Here is a 24,359-nt window from a genome sequence, read left to right on the forward strand (position 1 = left end):
AGTGCATTGTACTGTATGTAGGTCACCATCCTCTTGGTCCAAGGTCAAATAAATGTGAAGCAAGTATGCATATTAGCAAGTGAGAGGGAACAAGTTTTTGTACAAAAGCAAATATTAAGTTTTCTTTGTTTCACCCAGATTGATAATATACAAGCATGTACTTAAATATTTGATTGAGAAAAATGTTCGTCAATTTTTTTTCTTTTACATATTACAGCAAGACCCTGCTATGGTGGAACAGCTGTCTAAAAACATCACGAGGCAGGGCCTCACTAACTACACGCTTAACTTTCTACGGGTATGTCACTCAGCTATAACACTGCTTATAATCAAGAGTTTACTACTTTAAGTTTGTGACCTAGCTTAATGAAATAATACTCAGGCTACTATGCAGTCCACATCAATTTTCAATTTGCAAATTATAACATTACTTATTGTGACCCCACATGGAAATTACAAGGACGTCTCAATTTCAAAGTAAAGGCAACACTGTTTTCCTTTGATTTTTCCGATGTTTAGTCTTCACAAAATCTATAATTACAAATAGTTGATTGTATGAAAAGATATTAAAAGATTAACAAACTTGTTTCCTAAAAGTCATATTCCACAAGAACTTATTTAAAATGATCATCAAAGTATCACATGCTGAAATAAATGCTATTGTTCATGTATTTACACCATTATGTGGTTCTGTTTTGATAACCAACATATCATTACAATCATTGTGAGTTCACATAGAACAATGCCATGGCTTCATCTTGTAAAAAACTTCCTTTTAGTATCAATTTATATTGTTTGGTAACTCATTCTCAAACTTATACTCATTTCATTGATTTCATAAAATCTGTAATTTGATATCCTCCAAATGGAAGCTATGAAGAACTGGCCCCTGACCAGCTTACTAACCAGTGTCATTGTTTCAGTTATGTGTGATATTGGAGCCGATGCAGGAGTTGATGTCTCGACATAAGGCCTATGGTCTCAACCCACGCGACTGCCTCAAAACCACCCTCTTTCAAAAGTGGCAGAGAATGGTGGCACCTCCTGGCAAGGGGAAACCTGGTATGCTTCCTCATAACATTTTATGTTAGGAAAGAAATGTCACCAAACAAAAATCTTTCTAAATCAAAATGAAAGTGGAAGTCTGTTGAAGATGTTGTACACAGTACATCATGAATTAAAAATAGACCAAGTATATTATATAAGATACTGATTTAAAACAGTCTGATATAGCATGTTATCAGCATGTTACATCACAATACAAAAGTTATCCTCCCTAAGAGTACTTTAGGTGTCTAAACATTGTAAAATTGTCCTAATTAAGCTTCATCTTTAGAGGCTAAACTAGTCGGCCAAATAAACTGAAAAACCCACTTAATTGGTGACACTTGAGTATGTTGTGATTATAATCCTACTTTAAATATGTTATCAGAGTGATATTAAACCATCAGGGTTTAATTTTATGTGAATAAGATACAATCCACTAATAATTACCTGTACTATTCTACCTGTACAGACACAGCAAGACAGCCAGGCAAAAGGAAGAGAAGAAAGGCGTCGGCCAGTAGTGCTGGAGGAGGCATGAACAGCACCACACCTCCAGCGGGCAAGAAACGCTCTCCAGGGCCCCAGGGTATCGGTACATCTGTCCCGGGGGTAATTATTTTATCTAACCTCTTTTGCCTTGTTGTGTAAAGATCACTTCTAGTATAGCACATATAAATTTTAAATCCAAAGAGTAGATAGGACTCGGGAATTCTATTTCACTTAAATAAACAAAGTAAAAATATCAGAATATTTTCAGGAAGGAGAAATATTTAGAAAAGATTTCAGCACTTCCAAGAAATGTTTCTGAAAATGGAAATGTTACGGTAAATGTTGATATCTTTTATTGAATATGATTTATAGATGGAACATTTGATACACTTTATGTTACAATGGGATACTGATATATTCATCCTATAGAATTTGATGTTACAACAGGAATAGGATACTGATATATTCATCCTATAGAATTTGATGTTACAACAGGAATAGGATACTGATATATTCATCCTATAGAATTTGATGTTACAACAGGAATAGGATACTGATATATTCATCCTATAGAATTTGATGTTACAACAGGAATAGGATACTGATATATTCATCCTATAGAATTTGATGTTACAACAGGAATAGGATACTGATATATTCATCCTATAGAATTTGATGTTACAACAGGAATAGGATACTGATATATTCATCCTATAGAATTTAATGTTACAACAGGACGTAATGGTAGTCGGAGAGCCAACACTGATGGGCGGAGAGTTTGGTGACGAGGATGAGAGACTGATAACAAGGCTTGAGAATTCTCAGTTTGAACCAAACAACACAGAAGAGGACTCGAAGGACTTCCAGAATAGTCCAGCCCTACAGCATAGTCCCTGGGGGCAGGATAAGAAACCCCCTACCGCTCCCCCAGGGTCGTCGGGGCCGCCCAACCCAGACGACAAGGTGGAGTAACCCAGGGGACCATCATCCATCAGAAATTTTAAAAGCTGTTTTTCCATCAATATTTGTCAGATTGCATCATTGTAAGACCCCATTGTTCATGTGATGATGATTGTGACTTTTGACCTCATTTGTTTTCATCTTATGATTGGTTAACTTGACCTTGTAGTCATTGGTGTCTGTCAACATTTTCTTGAAATAATGACATGACATCGTCATCCACATTTTCTTGATTGCTGATCTTTGACATTGTCATTGGTAATCATTCCCATTTTTGTGATCAGTGACCTTTGACCTTGTCATAGATGAACTTTCACCTTGTGTTTGATGACCTTATTTCTGATGATCAATCTGCTGATCATTTTCTCTCTGTAATGTAAATGTCTTTTAATTTATAATATGGATACAATATCTCAAGGCAGATGAAAAAAAAATGAAACTAGTGATAAATATTTTATTTTGGAGCAATTTAGCATTTTTTGCAAGTTAAGTTGTCCCTGTTTCAATAACAAACTTTGTTCTAGCACTTCAAATCAAAAATTAAAGTTTTCTGTTTTAGAGTGATTTTAGTGAGAGTCGTATATTATCAGGAAAATTATGTAATTACTCTTACACAACAAATGCAAGTGTCGTTATTGGCTTTAATGTACAGTGGGAATGTTGAACACTGTAAGATGGCAAGTGTGATGTCGGGAAGTATTTTGATGTTGTATTTCATGAGATAAAGACGGATGCACAATTCCCATGGTCCAAATTTTGACTTAAAATGGAGTAGATGACCTACTGTATCATCAGTGTCTTTTTGATCTTGCTCGTAGAGACGTGATCATATTTCAGATAGAAGGATGATCTGTAATGATCATGAGATGACTTTGAGCTGTTTCAGTTAAGCCTATACGATACAAGGGGAAAGGTACTTTTACAAGTATGGTATGTCATGCTTCTCAATAACAATTTGCTATATATGTGCATCAGTAAAAAATATTATTGGTGTGTGTATAAACAATCGGCTGAAGGGCTGATACTGAGTATGATACAAAAAGACATATATTTATTTCTATAGAAGTATGAAGGAGTATGGTGAGGGGGTACAGTGATTGTTTTGCCCAGTTAAGTATTACAACCAAAATGAAATACAGGCTACTTCCCCAAGCAAAAAAGGAATATCTTCCCAGTTTCAATACAATCCCTGGAACTAGATCTATAAATGTTACTGTACAGGAAATATTTCTCGTTTCACAGTAGGAATCTCTTGTAGTGTTGTGTAAAATTACATGTAAAATGGCTTACGATTTCTTGTTCATTCTGTGCTTCAAGAGTTTGTGTATGTTCAGATGAGAGAGTGAAACATTAGGATACCCAGGTTGGACGATGTTTGGTCATCAATTTCACCAGAAAAGAGTGCTTGCCATACATTCACATCACTACTAATTTAAATTAAATCTTCGGTAATATGTGTGGCATTTATAAAAAAAAAAAACATTTAGTATCTCTCAAAGTTGTTCCTGTGAAGTAGGTAAGAAGAATGGATTTTGTATTGTACTCAAGACTTTTACATAAAAACAAGTCAATTGCATTAGTAACAAAAATAATGCACAGCTATAAACAAGTTCTTCCTAGGTGTTTAGATAAATCATTTCTGGAAAAAAAAACTACCTTGGGGGACTTTCATGAGAAATAATAAAGAAATACAAAAATGTACACAAAATATAATCAACAACAGTGTTTTGAGGGTAAAAATGAAGTGGGGGACTGGAAGTTGAATTCTGGACCTGAGATTGTTATGCTATTGCTTTAACCAAATGAACTACCTGGTCAACAGATTATCTTGGGCTAATATTTTCCAGTTACATACAAAAGGAAGTTAAGGGGAGGTTACTGTGTATAGGAAATACAATAGTGCAGTGGGTCCTTAATTCGCTTTTTAGCTCCTAATATCAACAAGTAGATTCTGTTTGCTCCAGGAGAATTGTGTGAGAGAGGAATCACTTTCCTGTGTATGTTTAGGGAGCAGAATACCATTTAATGAAATTTCCAAATTGAGTTGCCACCTTAACAAACCTTGGGTTTTACTAGAATATTGAATCCTGTCATTTTGAATTTTACTTTTTTATATGCATGCACATGATTCTTTGTGAGACAGCAGTTCAAATGTTGGTCTATAATTGCCATATATATATATATAAATATCATCATTATCTTTTCTCTGTCTTTTATAGTGCAATAAATGCACTATTCCTTTTTGTATTGCCACATTTATTATTCAAATCTTCCTTCTTTTTAGGTCACCTGAGCTTTAGCTCAAGTGACCTATTGCTATCCGTTTTCGTCCGTCGTCGTACGTCGTCCGTTAACATTTTACATTTCAAACTTAAAGTCAAGTTCTGCTGGGCCGATTGAACTGAAAGTTGATAGGAATGATCGCCTCATGGTCCTGACAAAGTGTTGTTATTTTTCGGGTCGATCAGAAATCCAATATGGCCGCCACGGCCGCCATTTTGAAAACCTATTTCAAACTTAAAGTCAAGTTCTGCTGGACCGATTGAACTGAAAGTTGGTAGGAATGATCGCCTCATGGTCCTGACAAAGTGTTGTTATTTTTCGGGTCAATCAGAAATACAATTTGGCTGCCATGGCCGCTATTTTGCTACTAAGTTCTAATAGGCCGATCTCACTTAAAATTGGTCTAGGAATGATCAGCTCATGGTCCTGACAAAGTTAAGTTAACATTATACTATTTTTTACTCAAATTGGTACATATTTCAACAACAAAAATAAATACTATAGACTCAGGTGACCGTTAAGGCCCATGGGCCTCTTGTTCTTTCTAGCTGTGATTTCATGAATCAATGTTCGTTTGCTACTAGATTTGTATTTTATATCATTTTTTGTGAAATATGATCTGATTTTTTTTTTATTTTTTTTTTTAGAAGATAGATACTGCCACTAAATACGAAATGATGTATGGTTGTTCATCAACATAGAATATGGGGAGGGTTCGGGATAACTTTTCTCTGCCGGTGTTAAATTTAAGGATTTAATTTTGATTCCATATTTTGGTGCAAGATACAAGAGCCACAAAAATGAAATTGTTTGGGGGGAAAGCCATAATAGTATATAGGTACACATATACATACTAGACACCTTGGATTTTAATATAAAACTCAAGAATACTGTCTTTTTCATACAAATCAAACCAGGGATTGACTTAATGTCAGTATTGGAATAAAATATTGTATCCTGACAGTGGATATCCAGAAAGCGGTATATCCAGTTTTCAGGGTCCATATGTCTATGTTAGTCCGGAATCCAATTGTATAAGTCTTAGATTTGTTAGTCAAATTAAAAGTAATTTTTTGTATACTATGTGTAGTAGTTTGAGTGTGTTTGCTGAAGAAAATCGTTTTTAATTTCATACAGGATATGCATATTTTGTTAAAAGTTTTAATAATTAAGAAATATGATCTATTTCAATTTTACCATTATATGTCTTTAACTCAATTTCCCATGAAGACACATTTGAACTCTTCCAATTCAAAGGTTGAAATAGTTCATTATGAAATTCAAGGGTGAATGAGTTAAGCTAAAACCTCAAGATCCGATATGGACAATTTTTTTAAAATAATCAATGACACAAAATTGTCATTTTAGACTAATTTTGTTACTAAGCACAAATTTTGAGGGGGGGAAATTCCTAGAATTGAAAACCCGTTGATTCAGGAGCGAGTTTATATGAGTGTTTATTCTTTTGAAATACTCTGCTGTCCTTAAACCATTCATATCAGATTTTTTCCTGGGAATGAAATGTTTTTGAGGATGTTTAATTTCCAACAGTCATTCTAAGGTAAATAGGAATGAGCCAGAACTCATACCAATGTCCAGTTACAAGTTTCGATGTTGACATCCCCAGTTATTTTCACATTTCAGTTCCATCCGGGTATAGGTGAGAGTGACTTGTGGAAGCTGAAGTTTATATAAAGTAGTGAAAATGTTTTAGTACATTTAATGGTTGTCTCCCTTGATTTGTATTTTGTATGGGCGAGTGTGAACAACATTTATTGGAGTGTGAAGTGATTTGATTTCTGTAATATATTACTACAGATTTCATCTGTTTCCTTTATTAGGTATTTACTTAGTGCTGTAAAAATGACAACTTTGTATACTTAAACATGTGTTATGGTGTAGTAAATAAAATCGTCCCTTATTTGTACTGTTAAGAATCTGCATGAAAGTTTGAAAACCAGCTTCATGTATAAGTTTCAGTGAGAGAAGTAATGATAACAGGAAAAGTTTTCATAAGTATCCGCCTGAATTCTGAATTAAAGTTAAAGAATACAGATTTTGTATAAATATGTAATAAATAGTATTTTAATATAAGTACTATTTTTATATGTTCGAATTATAAAAGTTTTACAACTTAAGATTATAACATGTCCTTAAAATGGTAATGGACACAGGTATTTATATTGTACAATGATGTGTTTGTCTTTTTTTTGGAATGGGAGTCAGGAAAGCAGGAAAATAAAAGCGATATATTTAAGAATCTTTGCCTCTTGTCTTCATGTTTTGTTTGTATTGCCAAGGAGAAAACTATCTTGCTTGATTCAGCTAATCCTAATTCCAATGATAAACCTATGGGATTGAACAGCAATCGCATCTTTTATGCTTCATCCAGTTTGAAAACTCAAATAAATTGTTAATATTTACTCTCCCCCAGATATTATTTGAGTTACGAACCACATAAAATAAGATAAAGGGGGGTAACTCCCGCGTATATCAGCTAAAGAACGTTTTATTGCAAATTTCCTATGGTTGATAATTGCTAGTTTCCTGGGAATATGATAATTTGTTTGTTGCCGACTTCAAAAAGGGTGACATTTACCCTATTGTTACCGGATGACAATTGAAGATTCACTTTTCTGTGCATTCAGGATTAATTTCTGTACTTTTCCCATCACACGTGTATCAAGCAGGGATATGTTCCTTAATAAAAAAAAATGTACCAAAGAAATACTGCAATATAGTAATTGCAGATGTAAAGATAGATCCAGATACAGATGTAACCAAGCAACTTCCAGCGACGACTTCATTTGAAGTTTAAACGACATCCCCGGGGGTCATTTTGATTTTGGGTTGCCCCAATATACATTTAAAAGGATGAATATCCCAGTAATCTTTTAGCCTACGTTTAATTTTTAGAACTTAAGTTTTATTTACATATCTTCCAGTGATGCGGTCTAATCCGGTGGAACGCGCTCACTACTTAGCAACGTCGAGTGTAAGGTGGCAGTACCCAAATCGGATCACTTTTTGCAAAAAGACTTATAAATATAACAATGATGTAGTCTTAGAAAAGATAGCCATGTACCATTTTTTGTCTACAGATAATTAGTTTTTAAGTTCAAATATCGCAAGAAAACGTAATTCAGACTCGAATGTCAATGTTTTCATTACGTTTTTAAAAAATGGCGCGTGCGACGACTATACACTCCTTTTTGGACTATAGGAATAAATTCACACTATAGAAATACTTTTTGTCATATAAATTCTAAATGTCATCATTAAATGTTAATATGCTGACAAAAAAAAATATCATTTGAAGCGTACGATACTGCAAAATTCAAGCCTTGATCCGTTTTGGGTCCCGACATTCGCAAAAACCGGAGACGCTGATTGGTGACTTCAGAGCGTTCTATAAATATCTCCATTGAGCCCCGGGTGGTTTGATGGTTGACTCCCCCAAACCTTACAAGACCACGGGCATTTCATAACAACAGAGCCGGGACCACCGATTCAGTCCAAAAATATGGAAATTTTTGATGAAATTAATAAAAGATATAAATAGGTATAAAGGGAATACATGAGACAATTTTACTTCAGTTTTACCAATACGTGTGTTACAAAATGTAGTCACTAGTTTAATTGTGGACTAATGTGGTAAATCGGAGAAAAAATACCATATATATAGGAAACGCACAGTCGTGGTAGTTGTTCATTTCTGTTCCATTACGTCAACGATGTCATTGATATTGATTTCTTTCAAGTAGTTACAAACCGTGTCGATTTCCCCGGGCACTGGAAGTAGTCTACGTGACTCCAATCTGCTTCAACGGAACACTTTTTCAGCATAATAGTTTGTCAGAGTTATGTAATGTGTTGAAGATCTTAACGTCTCCACTGAAGTATATGCGCTTAACACTGTGAGAGCAAACATGATTTGATCCCGGAATTTAGTTCTCGGTAAATCGTTCTGGCGACCCCCCGGGGCATTCAAAGGATTTTGAGGTTTTCCGGCCTAAAAGTCCAGGTACCTCACAAAAAAATAAGTTTACGAAGTTAAGCCAATTCAATATAGACTGTTGTAAACGGGCAAGCAAAATAAGAAAAAACTATTTTAGAGCAAATTACAACTCGGCTTAACACATGCTAGCCACGGCCAAAACTCATTTAATATTTTTTTCATTAAAAACTTTAGTAGAAAAGGTAAATTCAATTCAAAACATTAGCACTGAAAAAAGTTTGGCAAGACAACTTGTGCTGCCATAACGAATGAATTGGATAAAACATGCGATATTAATATTTGAAAACGTTAATAAACTGTTTGAGTTTACTGAAACAAAAATTACTATGCGCTTACATCGCTTTTCCCTCCATTTCTTGTATTCTGCTTTTTGAATTTCATAAAAACGTAACTTTTTTTTAATGGCTGCTCATTTCTTCCATGCAATGCAAGCATTGATGATAAATGCGCATGTCCGTTCATTTCGATCGACACGTGTCCGTTTTGTGGGCGGGCTTAGCAAGTGGGTCGCGCTTTGATTAGTTGACAATGCAAAACTACTGTTTTGATTGGCGTTAAGCTGAAACGACTGTAACTAACAACAAACCTGTAATCTTTGTGATAAGCTATGGATATCATTTTAAAGTGAACCGCGTTACTCGAGCAGCTCGTGAGAACTTACAAACTCTTTACCGTTATAAGTCGCGTAGTTATTTTTTATTTTTTAAATCTCCATTAATTTTTCGACTGAGCCGTTTAGATAGTTCTGGGATTCATGGCGTCGTTTGACACATACAACCTGAATGCTGCCTTTTTTTATTTGCTTTACAAAATGAAAGCTCAGACAAGTGTTATAACCTAAATTGATCGATTTTAATTTAATGAGTGCCCCTTGAAGTTTTATAACAACGTAATTATTTATGTTCGAATCTACGAGTTACTTCCCGTTGACCAATCAGCTCTGCTACAATAAGACTTACAACCTAATCTTTTTCCATGGAACATGAAAACACTATCTTTATCTTTTAGTGATATTTCTTTTAAATAATAAAATGTACTTGAATTAAGAAAACAAGATAAACAACAGCTGTCGGTGTGGAACCTGTATTTCAGGAACAGTATACATGTATATTAATGTTGGTTTATCTAAAATTAATTGTTTAGATGATTTAAATATAATTTTCGGTAAGAGAAACTATATTCAAAATAATTATACGTAGTTACTAAATTTGAACAATGTTATAAAATGTGAAAGCGGTATAATGAACTCTCACATTAAAAGAGTCGATTCTGTCATAAACTACCTCTATGAAGTATCTACTAGTCAGGTGAAATGGGAATCGACCTCTTAAGAAACTTTTGCAAACAAAAGAAATGAGATATAATTATGTACCTTTCGTACTTGTTTCTACTTTTACTGTTTTTAATTAGTGGTCGTAGAATTGTTTTCCAACATGAAGCACGAGACCTTTGAATTCTATCTAAGGAATGATTCTGAGAGCGTTATGAAGGACGAAAGAAAATAATACCTTGGAAAATTCCACACTTGTACAAGGAAACGCCAATGACATAACCACCAGCCGATATATATATATATATATATATNATTGTCCTTGTTGTTCTTCTTCTTTTGAGAAACATAACAATTAATGTTTTACTTGAAATTCTTAAAATACGGATGTGTAATGTTTGAATTATCTCCCTTCGTCTATGAATCAGTTTGCTCCTTTTAAGTTTCCTTTTCGAAAGATTCCCAAAAGTTGTTTCTTTGTCAGATATATTTTCTTCGTGATTTCGCTGGAAGAGAGAATTTTGAATTACATTTGATTCACGTATAATGTTGACCTTTTTTCAAACTAGATTGTTTTGACCTATTACCCCCCCCCCCCCCCCCTTATTGATTAAGTTAAGTAGTTACGGTAACACCCTATATTGGCCTATACAAACTGTCCTATGTGGGTTACTGCGGTAATACCTACAAGTGCCACGCTATTGTCCCTTTTAAATTTGAATTTGAATTTATTTTTCAAAATTTTGATATAAACCGGATGCGGTAAGATCTTGTGTAAACATGCCGCCCGAGTTTGTTTAACTATAGAAATAGAACACGCGACTATTAGCCCGGCAAAGATGACTGTCCTCGTCGGCAAGGGGGCTGTAGGGGGAGGGAGAGAGAGAGAACCGGGGGTACTCTTTAAATTGTCAAATTCGTGATTATCAAAATAGAATTTACTGTTACTAACGAATTCAGATAATTAAAATCACTATGAAAATGTAAGGTACCATTTAGCCTAACTCTCACACAAATCGGGGGTATAATGTGTAAGGTACCATTTAGCCGAACTCTTACACAAATCGGGGCTATAACGTGTAAGGTACCATTTANAGCTATAATGTGTTAGGTACCATTTAGTCTAACTCTTACACAAATCGGGGGTATAATGTGTAAGGTACCATTTAGCCGAACTCTTACACAAATCGGGGGTATAATGTGTAGGTACCATTTAGCCTAACTCTTACACAAAATCGGGGTATAATGTGTAAGGTACCATTTAGCCTAACTCTTACACAAATCGGGTGTAAAATGTGTAAGGTACCATTTAGCCGAACTCTTACACAAATCGGGGGTATAATGTGTAAGGTACCATTTAGCCGAACTCTTACACAAATCGGGGCTATAACGTGTAAGGTACCATTTAGCCTAACTCTTACACAAATCGGGGGTATACCGTGTAAGGTACCATTTAGCCTAACTCTTACACAAATCGGGGGTATAATGTGTAAGGTACCATTTAGCCTAACTCTTACACAAATCGGAGATATAACGTGTAAGGTACCATTTAGCCTAACTCTCACACAAATCGGGGGCATAACGTGTAAGGTACCATTTAGCTTAACTCTTACACAAATCGGGGGTATAATGTGTAAGGTGCTAACTGTTAGTTTATTACTTTTAAGAGAAATTTACTATTAGGGAAAATCACTTCAACATAAACAACAGGTACAAAGTTTAAGGTGGTATGTGTGCTAATACGAAACCTCGTTTAACCAGGTTTATATGGCTACTATAAGAATTATTGGGTAAAAATAAAGTACTGGTAGGGCCTTCCTCGCGCGCCCCTGAGCCTGGAGTGTGCTACTCGCGTGGTCTGTCAGTCTACCCGAACCTTATCACCGAGCAGGTGTGTCATTACCGGCAGTACAGATATTTCCATAACCATTATTTGGGGGGTTTTCTTACAAAAGAGCAAATTGACATATGGTTAAGATATGTTTGTAGATTTTCTGGTAGACTGCATGAGAGAAAAATAAATAGACGCCCTTATCTCAAGTCTTATGTACAGAGAATAATGCATGTATAGTTTGGGTTACCTGTTCTGTGACAATTGCCATTACCTTTACTATGATCAGTGGTTGACTGCTTTAATTTAAAACCTCGTGTCTATTATTTCTTTTCCATTCTAGCGTAAAGTATTTATATATTAAACAGGTTTCAGGTTTTTTCTTCTCATTTCAAAATAAATAAAATTTATACTGCAATTTTAAGTTTAATTTGATATGAATATAAACGTCCTTTTAACGTTGCTTTCGTGATGTGGAACATCAATTATTAAAATCGAGTATTTAAATTTTTCGGAATAGTGAATTCTCTGAATTACTGAAACTTTAAGTAATGTGTCGCTAAGAAACAACATTCCGGATTATTGGCCAATTGGGAACCGTCGGCACTTTACGTCTTTACGGAAAGTGCCAACGGTTCCCGAATAGATTATTGGCCTGTAATAAATCCGGACTAACAAAGTTCCACTGTAGATTAGTCTATAGAAGAAGCATTTATTTGAAATGTAAAGACACCGGTCTATGCAACATCAAGCGAAACGAGTGTCCTCACAGAGATCTTTAGAGATAAAGTTATATAAACTACGTTTCAGAGTAAATATATGTGGTTTGTACTAGAGTGGCCTCATTTTCAGATAATTGATACAGAATAATATTTTTCTTAGGAATTCCCTTTACCTGTTTTCATTCATGAGGTGATTTAATACAATTTAAGGAGATATGCTATCTTACTAACTTTCATCTCCTATCAAAAGTGTGTAAAATAAGTTGACGAATATTAATTTAGGACTTGATTAATTGATTGACAAAAGATTGCTGAAATTAACAGTTTACAATAGCACGATATATACCCAATTAGAATTCAACTATGAAAACTAAGCTTCCAACCTGACTATATTATTTAATGTATTTTGGCCGGAAATATCCATCACAATTATTGATAAATTATCATTTGATCAAAGAAAAGCCATGAGGTGTACACCCCATTAATAGTTACTAGTTTCTTTATCGTCAATACGAGCGCTGGCATTAACTCGTACAATAGGCCCTTACCCTATGAGTTTCTAGTACTGAATGATTGCCAGTTAGTTCAAGCAGCAATGCCTTTGTAACGATTTTAACGATTTATAGCTGTACTTTCAATTTTGAAAAGGAAGTGTGAAATTGAGCGAGATAATATTTATTTATAAATGTGCTACTTCAAACCACCTAGGATGCTGTTTTCACTGATGATGGTCCATCACTACCTCTCGGACGATTCCGGCAAGCATCGCAGTCAGCTCCGATTTTCGCCGGACGTTACCGAGATGCTACGTTTCTTATTTGATACCTTAACATTTAAATCGCGCCCTTGTGTTAAATTGCAGTTTGATCCATGAATATGATTAACAATAAAATGAAGTATATACATTTGGGGTGTGTTTTATGTGTTATAGCTAATAATTTTGATGTTGTAATAAAAAGTCACAGTGTTAAGTACGCGACCCTCGACCAATATCAGCATTCGGGCTTCCGAACCCTCGGGTTGATATGGATGTCTAGGGTTAGGATACGGGGTAGGACATTGCAAATGGTCATATACTAGCCTCTTGATATTGTTTGCATGTATTATTTGTATGATTTATTTGTATTTTTTATGTATGAATTAAATACACATATAGGTTCACATGTTTGTCAGGCAATTGTGATCTGATAGAAATATCTCGGCCAACTCAGTCAAAGTACGATTGAATTTGTTCTTCGTTACATTATGTGAGAGCAGTACCTACATTAAGGATCCCTGTCCCACTGCACTATGGGTTTCGGATATACAGTAATCTCCCCTTAATTTCGTTTTGTGATATAGCAGTCTATAACATAGTCTAGTTCGAAGTTTGAGATGAGAAATGCTTTTGTCTTTGCAGGGTTGAAATTTACCAGCCACTTATCCGTCCAATCCTGAATTTTCCTAGGTTATTATTAATAGTGCTTTCGATGTTCCGTGGAGATGTATCCGAACATACTTAAGACGTATCGTCTGCAAATAATTTGGATAAGCTTTTAAGATTATAGATATATCATTTATATATAAAATATAAAGTAAAGGGCCTAGTACTGAGCCTTGTGGTACTCCAGCATTAGTACATTTAATAGAAGGTTATCATTACCAATAAAAACGTGCTGCCTCCTATCACTAACATAATTACTCAGCCAATCTAATAATTTTCCAGTTATACCATAGCTAGCTAGTTTCACTTTTAGTCCCTTATGGCACACACGATCGAATGCTTTAGATATATCACAAAAATACTAAGCAAGTAGGGTGCCTTGTTTTCTAAATTTTCGCATAATGTGTGATAAATTTCTATCATTTGATGAACAGTAGAGTGACAATGCTGAAATCCAGATTGATATTTATATATTAATGAATTATCTAACAAATAGTTATTTAAATATTTTACTACTAGCCGTTCCAAGACTTTCCCAACTGTGCTTAATAAAGCAACTGGTCTATAACTAGCAGAATCTTGTTTATCTCCCTTTTTAAATGAAGGCATCACTAAAGCTTGTTTCCTTTGGCTTGGAAAGATACCAGTCTCCAAAGAAGATTTAAATATAAGAGATAGAGGAAGAGCTACTGAGGTTGCTGTAGTTTTCAACAGCTTTACTAACATTTAAAGATGTCAGAATGTCTATAATGTCATTAGTGTTGAGAGGTATGTCAGATACAGTAGAGTTTGTCCTAAGTTCTACCGTCGGTACGTCAAAGTTTGTATCGTCAATAGTAGAAATGGAGGGAAAACAAATGTTTAGAATATTAGCTTCAGTGTCGTTTGCTGTTTCTACGTTTCCAGTTCATTTCTAAGGGGAGGTATACTATTGAAGTTATCGGAAATTTGTATTAATCTGCGGACAATTTTTCAAAAGTTTTTAGGGTACGAATCGGAATATTGATCTAAAATGCCATTTATATCTGCATAAAAACGTTCTTTTGTCCGCTTTTTAAGATTATTCCCATGATTACGTTGTTTCCGAAAGTTGGTTAAATCGTTTGGGGAACAGTGTGATTTAAATAATTGAAGTAGTTTATCTCTTTTCCTGATTTCTCGTCGTAAATTAGAATTGAACCAAGGTTTGTCATTAGGTCGAATCGTCACTTATTTTGTTGGTATACACTCCCTGGAAAAGTTTTTAAAAAGTCGATGTAAAAATTTCACACATGACATCTGTGGAGTGCACCCTCGAAACTAAGTCCGTCCGGTCTGTCGCATGTAATTTATGGTTGAAGAGTTCGTACACAGTGTCTTTATTAACAGTTACTTTCCTTTTATATGTCATTTCAAAGTTAGTCCCCGCTGTCAATTCCACTGTCGTCGCTTGGTGATCGGAAATGTCCTTTTCGATGTCGATTACGTCAGCGAAACTAACAGTACATGTGTCAGAGAGTAGAACTGGGTCAAGTAGGGTAGAGCACGCGCAACCAATGCGAGTCGGTTTGTTAATAACGTTTGACAAGTGGAAGGAGTGTATAATATCGTGATTGGCATGGGTATTTTCTACAACTAAGACTTAGAGGTCTACATTAATGTCACCAACTATTACTACGTACGGAGTTTCTTGAAAGGCATTTTCCAGGGAGTGTTGAATGTGATTCCAGAAGGAGCGTGCACTATTCGGAGGTCTATAATCAGACGCTACTTGTTAACAATATGCAACCTATACTGGACTCGTGAATATATATATAAAACAGTCATTTGAACTGAGGAGTGTGGTCCTGGCTTCTGTGTAAGTTTATGTATTGTTAACTATCGCAGTTTCTTTGTTTATTTGTGGTGTTATTATTTGCCTTCAAGTTACTTTAAATGAGCAATACAATTATTGAATTGAGTTGTTCTAAATATGACAACTTATTTCTCAGATTATGAATGTTCAAGTGACATATAGATATATCATTAGTATGGTTTGTAGGGCCTGGGTTATGATGGAAAGCAAAGCTAAGATGTTAGGCTGGATGGTGAAGTGCCTAACTCTTGTTTTATGATACTATAGTGTTATTAATCAGCTTATATCATATTGGCCCAGTTATTAGGCCTTGGTCTGTGATATTGGCCCTACTTTGTGTGGACATTGCACGATATTTTTAAGTTATTTCCATTCTCAAACACTCGTACACCGAGTGTCTGGGGAATGTATTTTTTTCCATGATATAACTAGTTATGTCCACACAACTCCTACAACATTTTACTAGTTACTATTCATGATTATTGTTTTATATATACTGTTCACCTTCATATACAACATATACATATTCGTATATTTCTATAAATCTTCATTACTGTTTTGCATGACACTCGTTATTGCACGTTAACGTTTACAGTTATTAAATTTACTTAAGCAAAAATTAAGAGATACATTTTTTTTTCACCTTTCAACATACATGATTGGGTGGATGAGGGTTATACATGATGGGGAAATATCCACTTTCATGTTGGTTATTATGTTTATAAATTTTGTTCTGACTATAACATGTACCTACGCGAAACTAAACAAAATTAATACAACTTTTTTTTTTTTTATTTAATGTGACTAACAATTATGATTTTTTAACATTATTGAAATCTTGGTTTCAAGACACAAGCTATGCGTGTCTGCATGACTTGCTGCAATGTTAGTAGACATGTAACTCGGTGACTGTTAGATCTCGCAGCATCCTCAGTAACGAGGGGTGGGATCAATTGGAACAGATGAGGTTGGTTTTTAATCAGAACTTTGTCAGCGGTCGGTGAGGTCTTTACAAAGATTCGTCCGTCTGTGGTCCAATAGGTATCGATGGTTTTACTCCATTTGGCCCTTCCTAGTAGCTTGACTATGGACCGACGTGTTTTTGTGAGGTCTTTAGTAAGAAAGATTTTTTTTTCGCGGTCGTGTTTAGAGTTCCGCTTGTTTCTGAAAACTTCATTTTTAACGTTCCAGCTGCGGAATCTGAAGATTAACTGGTATTTACCATCACGGTCAGTCGGTTATAGCGACAGTTTAACAATCTGTGGTCCAGTTTCCAATCCGTAGTTTCAGTTTTTGAGCAGTGGTACGGGTCCTTACATAAATAACCGTCGACTTATATTCTGTCTGAAATATGTATTTTCTGTATACTCCCTGATCAAATCCACACCTCAGCCAGCGCTATCAAAACATTGTGGTCAACACCTTCAAGTTACACTTGCCAGAGTGACCTCCCCTCTCCCTCAGGAATTCCGCCTCATTCCCAACAACGGACACTTCCGGTTAATTTGAGTAAATAGTTTTCAAATTAAAACGCATACAACTAAGTTTACATATAAAGATTGTATTTTTATGACATAAAGACACAACATGAAATTAGCGACGGTCACGAGGACGAGACAACAAAATAACGGAAATTATATAAAAATATAAAATATAAAAACATTTCAATGAAGACTCATCTCCTCTCGTCAGCTGTTTCATTAGCTAATGTACTGGATGAACTTAACGGAAACTGTATTTCCTAATTACTCAAACGTAGAACAATAGCTGCCGAGAAATAATCTTTGTTATACCACAATGACTATTTTTTCTCGTGGTACATAAAAAGACACTCACTTTCTCTTTTAAGCTCCCACCACATACGAAAATAGCATAGTAACATTTAAAACTGTTCCTTGGACTTCAGGAACCCTGCTCAATCCACACCGGTTCTGTCTCTCCATCCGTCTCAAAAAGCGGATTGTTTATGCTACACTGAAAAAGCATGTATCTAGTTTACTCAAAGCGTCATGACATCGAATCCTGTTTCATGAGCACTGTTTATGATTTCACTTCCGGTATGGCTTTGGCCTCCTCACTTCCGGTGTCTGTCCCATCAGATTGGAGAACTGCAATCGGAATCTGTCAAAAATACAAACACTGTAAATTAACAGCTTATTTCAATGAATTTTATCGTAATAACATTTTTGTAACAGGATATGCAAATTAAAAAAATAATAGCTGGTTTTCCAATACTTGAAATGATCACGGAATTATATTGCTATCTAAGTCCGTGAAATGACCGAATCCTTAATGCATTTGCATATAAGTGTGCATAGCGTCACTAAGGCACCTATATATAACACATGATGTAGCAAAATTCATAGAGCATTAGTCAGACACGGATTTAGATTTTATCTTAGTTAATGTTTTCTATCAGAATATCTTATAAATGGTCTTACCTGGTGTTTCCCAGAATGCAGCTGTGACAAGACGGTTCTTTTCTATCCAGTCGTTAGACTCATGTAAGTGATAACAATCCCACAATGCAATATGTCCTTTGGGCTTACCCCCTGTATTAGAGTACGTGATAATCTGAAGTATCCCCTGTTTACCCCAATATTTTTTCTTCATGTTGACTGCGTTGACTTGATGTAACACTGATAGGTCTGGTTCTCCATATTTGTCAGCTAGGTAAGGTCCGAATGCTATGGCATGGTAAATATACTGTAGCCCATTCCTGCCAACGAAACTATCGCCGAAGCGCCCCGATAATTTAATGGGCGACCGACCAAGTGAATGCGGCGGCCCTAGTTTGTTGAGAACAGACGACAGGCGAATGGCACTGGTGTCGTGTGGAAATCCAATATGGTGAACCACCCCGACTGAATGAAGAATGTCGGAGTGAGTGAACTGTCCTCCGAAGTGTTTCTGGCCGGGGTAGTAGAGCTTCAGCTTTTGGAAAGATGGTAATTGTACCTATAATGAGAAAGAAAAGCAATAAAGTTCAGTGTATAATGAGCAAATATCCAGGGGGGGGGGGGGATTGGCGGTGCTCGGGATGCTTATCACATACATTGTATGACCGTATTGTGTGCTGATTCCACCTCTATATGATCAATAATTCGATTCATCCATCCATGGTTATTTTTTTATGCTACTTCAATAGCATCATGGTCAATGGCACCAAAATATAGGACTTGTGACACATCAGCCGTTATCATTTTTGGGTTATTTCAACACACCATATTTATTGTGCTAAATAACATAATATGTGTGTGCTTACTACATGTATCTATATACTGTGTTATTCAGTCAACAAATCCTTACGTTTTGTACTAATTTAACAAGTACATCCACAGGTAACGTGCTAATTCATTTTTCCATCCATAGGTATTGTGCTAATTTAGCATATCTATACTTTTTGTGCTAATGTGCTAATTTAATGGTACCATACTAATTTAATAGTATTGAGCTAATTCAATAGTACCATACTTATTCACCAGTATTGTGTTTATTCAATAGTACTATATTAATTCACCAGTATTGTGTTAATTCAATTGTACCATACTGATTCAACAGCAATGCGCTATTATTTTAACGGTACCATACTAATTCACCAGCATTGTGTTAATTCAATACTATTGTGCTTATTCTATTTTATTGATGCTAACTTAGCACATCCGAGCTTGCTGTACTAACTTAACACATTCGTTTGCTTCGTGCTAATTTAACACATCGAAACGTAGTATGCGTAATCGATAGTATTACATGCTAATTGCTAATTTAGCATACTCATACGTATCATTCTTATTCAATAGTATTATGCTAAATCAATAGTATTGCTATACATTTCAATACGTACTGTGCTGATTCAACACATTCATGCGTGACATTTTTACTGACTAGCAAGTCGTTTAAGATATTTTATGATAGGTAAAAAAACCGTTTAATAGCATATAAAACTCCACCGATGAAAAGCTAAACGAATGTAGACACTACAATGTTATAGTGATTAATTCCCGTCAATTGGGGCGGAACAGATAGAAGACCACGGTATCTGCATCCGTAAAATGTATGTTAAAGATAAGTGTATCTGTTGATTTCAAATTATACTTTTTCCCATCGGGGTTTTTAATCTGTAATTTTAAACATGTAGCTCATTTGTCTGTTTGTATTTAATCAAATTTAATCAACAGGCCAACAGACATACCTATGATTTTTGGTTAATTCTTATCATGAGTTGATTGAAATAAAATTTTAATGAAACGGAATAGTAGATGAATGGTTTTACTCGTTTAACGTTTTTACTGTTCTGTATTAGCCTACACAACCTTCGAGTAATGTATTTATACGTAAGTGAAGTAACACTCACCTTTTCCGGGTGGATTTCGTAAGGTAGGCCACTGAATAAGCTGACAATCAGGAAGATATGCTTCATCTTGGATGAGCTGTGGATTCATGAAAGAAACTTGAGGTTATCGGGATATTTGTTAAAACTGTGTATTTTAAACAAATTTTGCACCTGCCATTTTACCGCTTTTTAAAATACAAGGTAAACAAGTTGTCACGAGATGATCAACAACTTCTGAAAGGCAGACGCTATTTTGATGAACAGATTTTTTTTTAATTCTTTGTGTTGTATGAGAAATGTGATTGGACACAGTGTTAAAGTGACAAGGATTAATTTATGCAAAGAAGGCGTGGTTATCTTTGGCGCTATTTCATCAACCCCGCCCACGAAATGAATCCTCTTTTCCCCGGCGTCACGCCTACCTCGGAGGAACAGGTTTCGATCAGGTGGAAGGAACTCTCGTTGTTTGTACGGTCTTACACGGTTCCACTCGAGTAAATCTCAAACATTTCCACTGCAGGTGATGTTCTACTGTCGCTGAAATGAACATCACATATATTAGTCATAGATTGCCATGTATATACTTATATATAGCCCAGCTAACAGATCAGGTTACGCTTTCCAACATGTCGGCTGTGTGTTATCAAATAACTGAATAACCGAGGTGTTTTCCCTTAAAAAAACGAAACATAAAATTCATTTTGATACTACTATGAATTGTATGCGTGCTCGAAGTTTTATCATTATTTTCTGCTGTTGACAATTTTACCCATTGTCTTATTTTCTAACATATCCTACCCTGAGCGCACAATCAACGGGAGAAGTTTTTGGTGATTAACATAAAATATTTCACTATCTAGGAGGGATTAATGGACGATTTTCTACTGTGATTTGTTACGTGTGCCGTAAACACGCTACGAAACAGAATACTATATTGTGGTTTCCCCATATTAATTTGTTATGTTCATGCATTTTACATCCATGCAAAATTCATAACTTTTGTCCTCCACCGAAACTTTTTCTCGTTTACATCGTAGCAAGAAAGTAAATAGTATATTGTCACAATACTAAGTTATAAGTGTATACAAAATCTCCCTTTTTTGGTAAAACCATATATTATACGTTTCTTCTTTGAATTGAAAAGTAATATTACAAGTGTACCAAGTAGTAAAATTAAAGATAAATGGTACCTTAATCATGCTTTGTGCATGTGTAAGTTATCTCCCCTTAAAACTATCATAATCTTATAAATGTTGCTTAAATGGAGTCAGTGATTGAATTATTTTGCGCATTACAAATAGTTCATAAGTTATTTGATCATTCAGGTTTCAGTGCGTAATTCGTTTGAATGGAGAGGTGTGTCACACCCATGTAGCATATACCTTTAACATAAACTAGAAGTTTAATTATCCCTGTCCCATAGAAGGCAAAACTCTAGAGAGTTCCAACAATGTATTTTTTTTTTATTATGTGCAGTAACACCCATCCCCAGGAAACAAGAGTCTGACTGAACGAGACTAAAGTAGTAACCTATGAGTATTCGCGCTTGTAAAAACCACAGGGAATTGAATACAAACGCATCTCATTTTCACGGATTTATTTATTTCTTAATACTTTATGGCACGTACTAATACTAATTCGTGGTTCTTAGGTCGTCTCATAGCGGTTCGCAAATTATTATCCGTGATTATAGGGCCTTTGCAACCAGCCAATATCTTTCTCAACGGTGCTGCCATTTTGGCACTCCCAGGCAGTATTCAACAATTCTAGCACTGCCCAACCACTAACTCAACAATTCTAGCACTGCCCAACCACTTACTCAACAATTCTAGCACTGCCCAACCACCTACTCAACAATTCTAGCACTGCCCAACCACTAACTCAACAATTCTAGCACTGCCCAACCACTTACTCAACAATTCTAGCACTGCCCAACCACCTACTCAACAATTCTAGCACTGCCCAACCACTAACTCCACAATTCTAGCACTGCCCAACCACTAACTCAACAATGACTTGAACCCGCAACCCTTCGGTCATATTAGGCGTACGCGTCCTACCACTGGACTACCGTGCCTACAACGTCGAAATAATACGGTAATTCAGAACAACACTTAGAACTTGGTAAACGACAGGTTCCATGATACCCACAAAATGTAACAAAAAGGCCTGAATGGAAAGTAATCAGGTAAATTTGAAGGGAACCGAATGCTTTTTTAGATTGAATACGGTAAAATGTGCATCCCAAGTGAATAAAATGCAACGGGAGATACCGGATGAAACCCAATGATAACACGATATACATATTTTATATATAAAAATATATTTCTTTACCGTGACGATGTTAAAAGCCCCTATTAGTGTGGCTGGTATCACTTGACTAGATTTTATAATTTTACTTCAAGTACATTAAGGCGAAAAGATGAAACTTTCCACCTGTATGCGAATTTCTTTGATTTTTATATGAGAGTTGTAAAAGTAAACTTGTTATTTTTTTTGAAACTATTTTTTTTTATCAAAGGCTGATTTAAATATGTTTAAAAAAGGTACGAAAAGTAATGCAAATTTGTATTGATGTCACGTTCGCGAGCATCTCGAGATTTTTTACGAAGCCACCGCGAAGATTTTCGTCTTAATACGTAATTTTTAATAGAATGTTCCGAATCATTGAATTAAAAGTTGCATGCACTTGCGAATAGAATTAAAGAGAACGAACCTGTAGTCGGTATCGAACTCACCACCCACAATGTAGAAACATATAATAGCTTTTTGAAGTACTCGTCAGGTGGCAGGTCACAGGTTAAATCTCCGAAGGTCCGGGACAAAATGATTTATCATCAAAACATGAAAAATATATAGTGTAAACACGCCAGGACAAAACTGTAACTCAAAACGAAACGAAGACACAAACCGGTAACTGAAGAGATTCCAACAGTATACACTAAACAAATATCAAAACACAAGGAGCTAGGAAGATACCAAAAAACAGGAATAGAGGAGTTTCTGAATTATTAACAAGAGCATTGGTGATACCAAACTACAGGAAATGGGGTGATACAAAACAACAGGAGCTGAGGAGACACCAGAACAGCAGGAACTGAGGAGACAACAAACAGCAGGAACTGTGGAGACACCAAACAGCAGGAACTGAGGAGACACCAAACAGCAGGAACTGAGGAGACACCAGAACAGCAGGAACTGAGGAGACACCAGAACAGCAGGAACTGAGGAGACACCAAACAACAGGAGCTGAGGAGACACCAAACAACAGGAGCTGAGGAGACACCAGAACAGCAGGAACTGAGGAGACACCAAACAGCAGGAACTGAGGAGACACCAAACAGCAGGAACTGAGGAGACACCAAACAGCAGGAACTGAGGAGACACCAAACAGCAGGAACTGAGGAGACACCAAACAGCAGGAACTGAGGAGACACCAGAACAGCAGGAACTGAGGAGACACCAAACAGCAGGAACTGAGGAGACACCAAACAGCAGGAACTGAGGAGACACCAAACAGCAGGAACTGAGGAGACACCAAACAGCAGGAACTGAGGAGACACCAAACAGCAGGAACTGAGGAGACACCAAACAGCAGGAACTGAGGAGACACCAAACAGCAGGAACTGAGGAGACACCAAACAGCAGGAACTGAGGAGACACCAAACAGCAGGAACTGAGGAGACACCAAACAGCAGGAACTGAGGAGACACCAGAACAGCAGGAATTGAGGAGACACCATAACAGCAGGAATTGAGGAGACACCAGAACAGCAGGAACTGAGGAGACACCATAACAACAGGAATTGAGGAGACACCATAACAGCAGGAATTGAGGAGACACCAGAACAGCAGGAACTGAGGAGACAACAAACAGCAGAAACTGTGGAGACACCAAACAGCAGGAACTGAGGAGACACCAAACAACAGGAACTGAGGAGACACCAAACAGCAGGAATAGAGGAGACACCAGAACAGCAGGAACTGAGGGACACCAAACAGCAGGAACTGAGGGACACCAAACAGCAGGAACTGAGGAGACACCAAACAACATGAACTGAGGAGACACCAAACAACAGGAGCTGAAGAGACACCAAACATCAGGAGCTGAGGAGACACCAAACAACAGGAATTGAGGAGACACCAGAAC

The 24,359-nt window shown here is 36.1% G+C and overlaps 2 protein-coding genes across 4 annotated transcripts in view; one reads left to right on the plus strand and one right to left on the minus strand.

Moving 5' to 3' along the window:
• Positions 1–4,772, plus strand: part of LOC110462345 (LIM domain-binding protein 2-like) — a 32,471-nt gene extending 27,699 nt beyond the window's left edge. For 2 of the 3 annotated variants that reach the window (XM_021516284.1, XM_021516282.1), the window contains 4 exons: positions 218–298; positions 924–1,062; positions 1,517–1,656; positions 2,254–4,772. In XM_021516284.1, coding sequence (XP_021371959.1) covers positions 218–298; positions 924–1,062; positions 1,517–1,656; positions 2,254–2,508 — 615 coding nt within the window. In that variant the 3' untranslated portion in view covers positions 2,509–4,772. The remainder of the gene's footprint in view (positions 1–217; positions 299–923; positions 1,063–1,516; positions 1,657–2,253) is intronic. The other variant, XM_021516283.1, reaches the window with a different exon arrangement.
• A 12,650-nt stretch (positions 4,773–17,422) lies between these two features.
• On the minus strand, positions 17,423–20,466 carry LOC110462319. Its single transcript, XM_021516245.1, has 3 exons — positions 20,232–20,466; positions 18,319–18,835; positions 17,423–17,998 (listed from the first exon to the last, which is right to left on the minus strand). Exons 1-3 carry the CDS (start codon positions 20,295–20,297, stop codon positions 17,973–17,975), a joined length of 609 nt encoding a protein of 202 aa, XP_021371920.1. The 5' UTR covers positions 20,298–20,466; the 3' UTR covers positions 17,423–17,972.
• Positions 20,467–24,359: the final 3,893 nt, after the last annotated feature.

Source organism: Mizuhopecten yessoensis, unplaced genomic scaffold (genome assembly GCF_002113885.1).
Source record: "Mizuhopecten yessoensis strain PY_sf001 unplaced genomic scaffold, ASM211388v2 scaffold10771, whole genome shotgun sequence".
In the NCBI taxonomy this organism is placed as follows: domain Eukaryota; kingdom Metazoa; phylum Mollusca; class Bivalvia; order Pectinida; family Pectinidae; genus Mizuhopecten; species Mizuhopecten yessoensis.

What these genes read in the sequence shown, in the direction of transcription:
- LOC110462319 (XM_021516245.1), bottom strand. Translation starts at nt 20,297, where the DNA reads ATGAAGCATATCTTCCTGATTGTCAGCTTATTCAGTGGCCTACCTTAC. An exon ending in ACGAAATCCACCCGGAAAAG is followed by an intron (nt 18,836 to 20,231) that starts GTGAGTGTTACT and finishes TTCTCATTATAG; the next exon opens with GTACAATTACCATCTTTCCA. An exon ending in TGCATTCTGGGAAACACCAG is followed by an intron (nt 17,999 to 18,318) that starts GTAAGACCATTT and finishes TATTTTTGACAG; the next exon opens with ATTCCGATTGCAGTTCTCCA.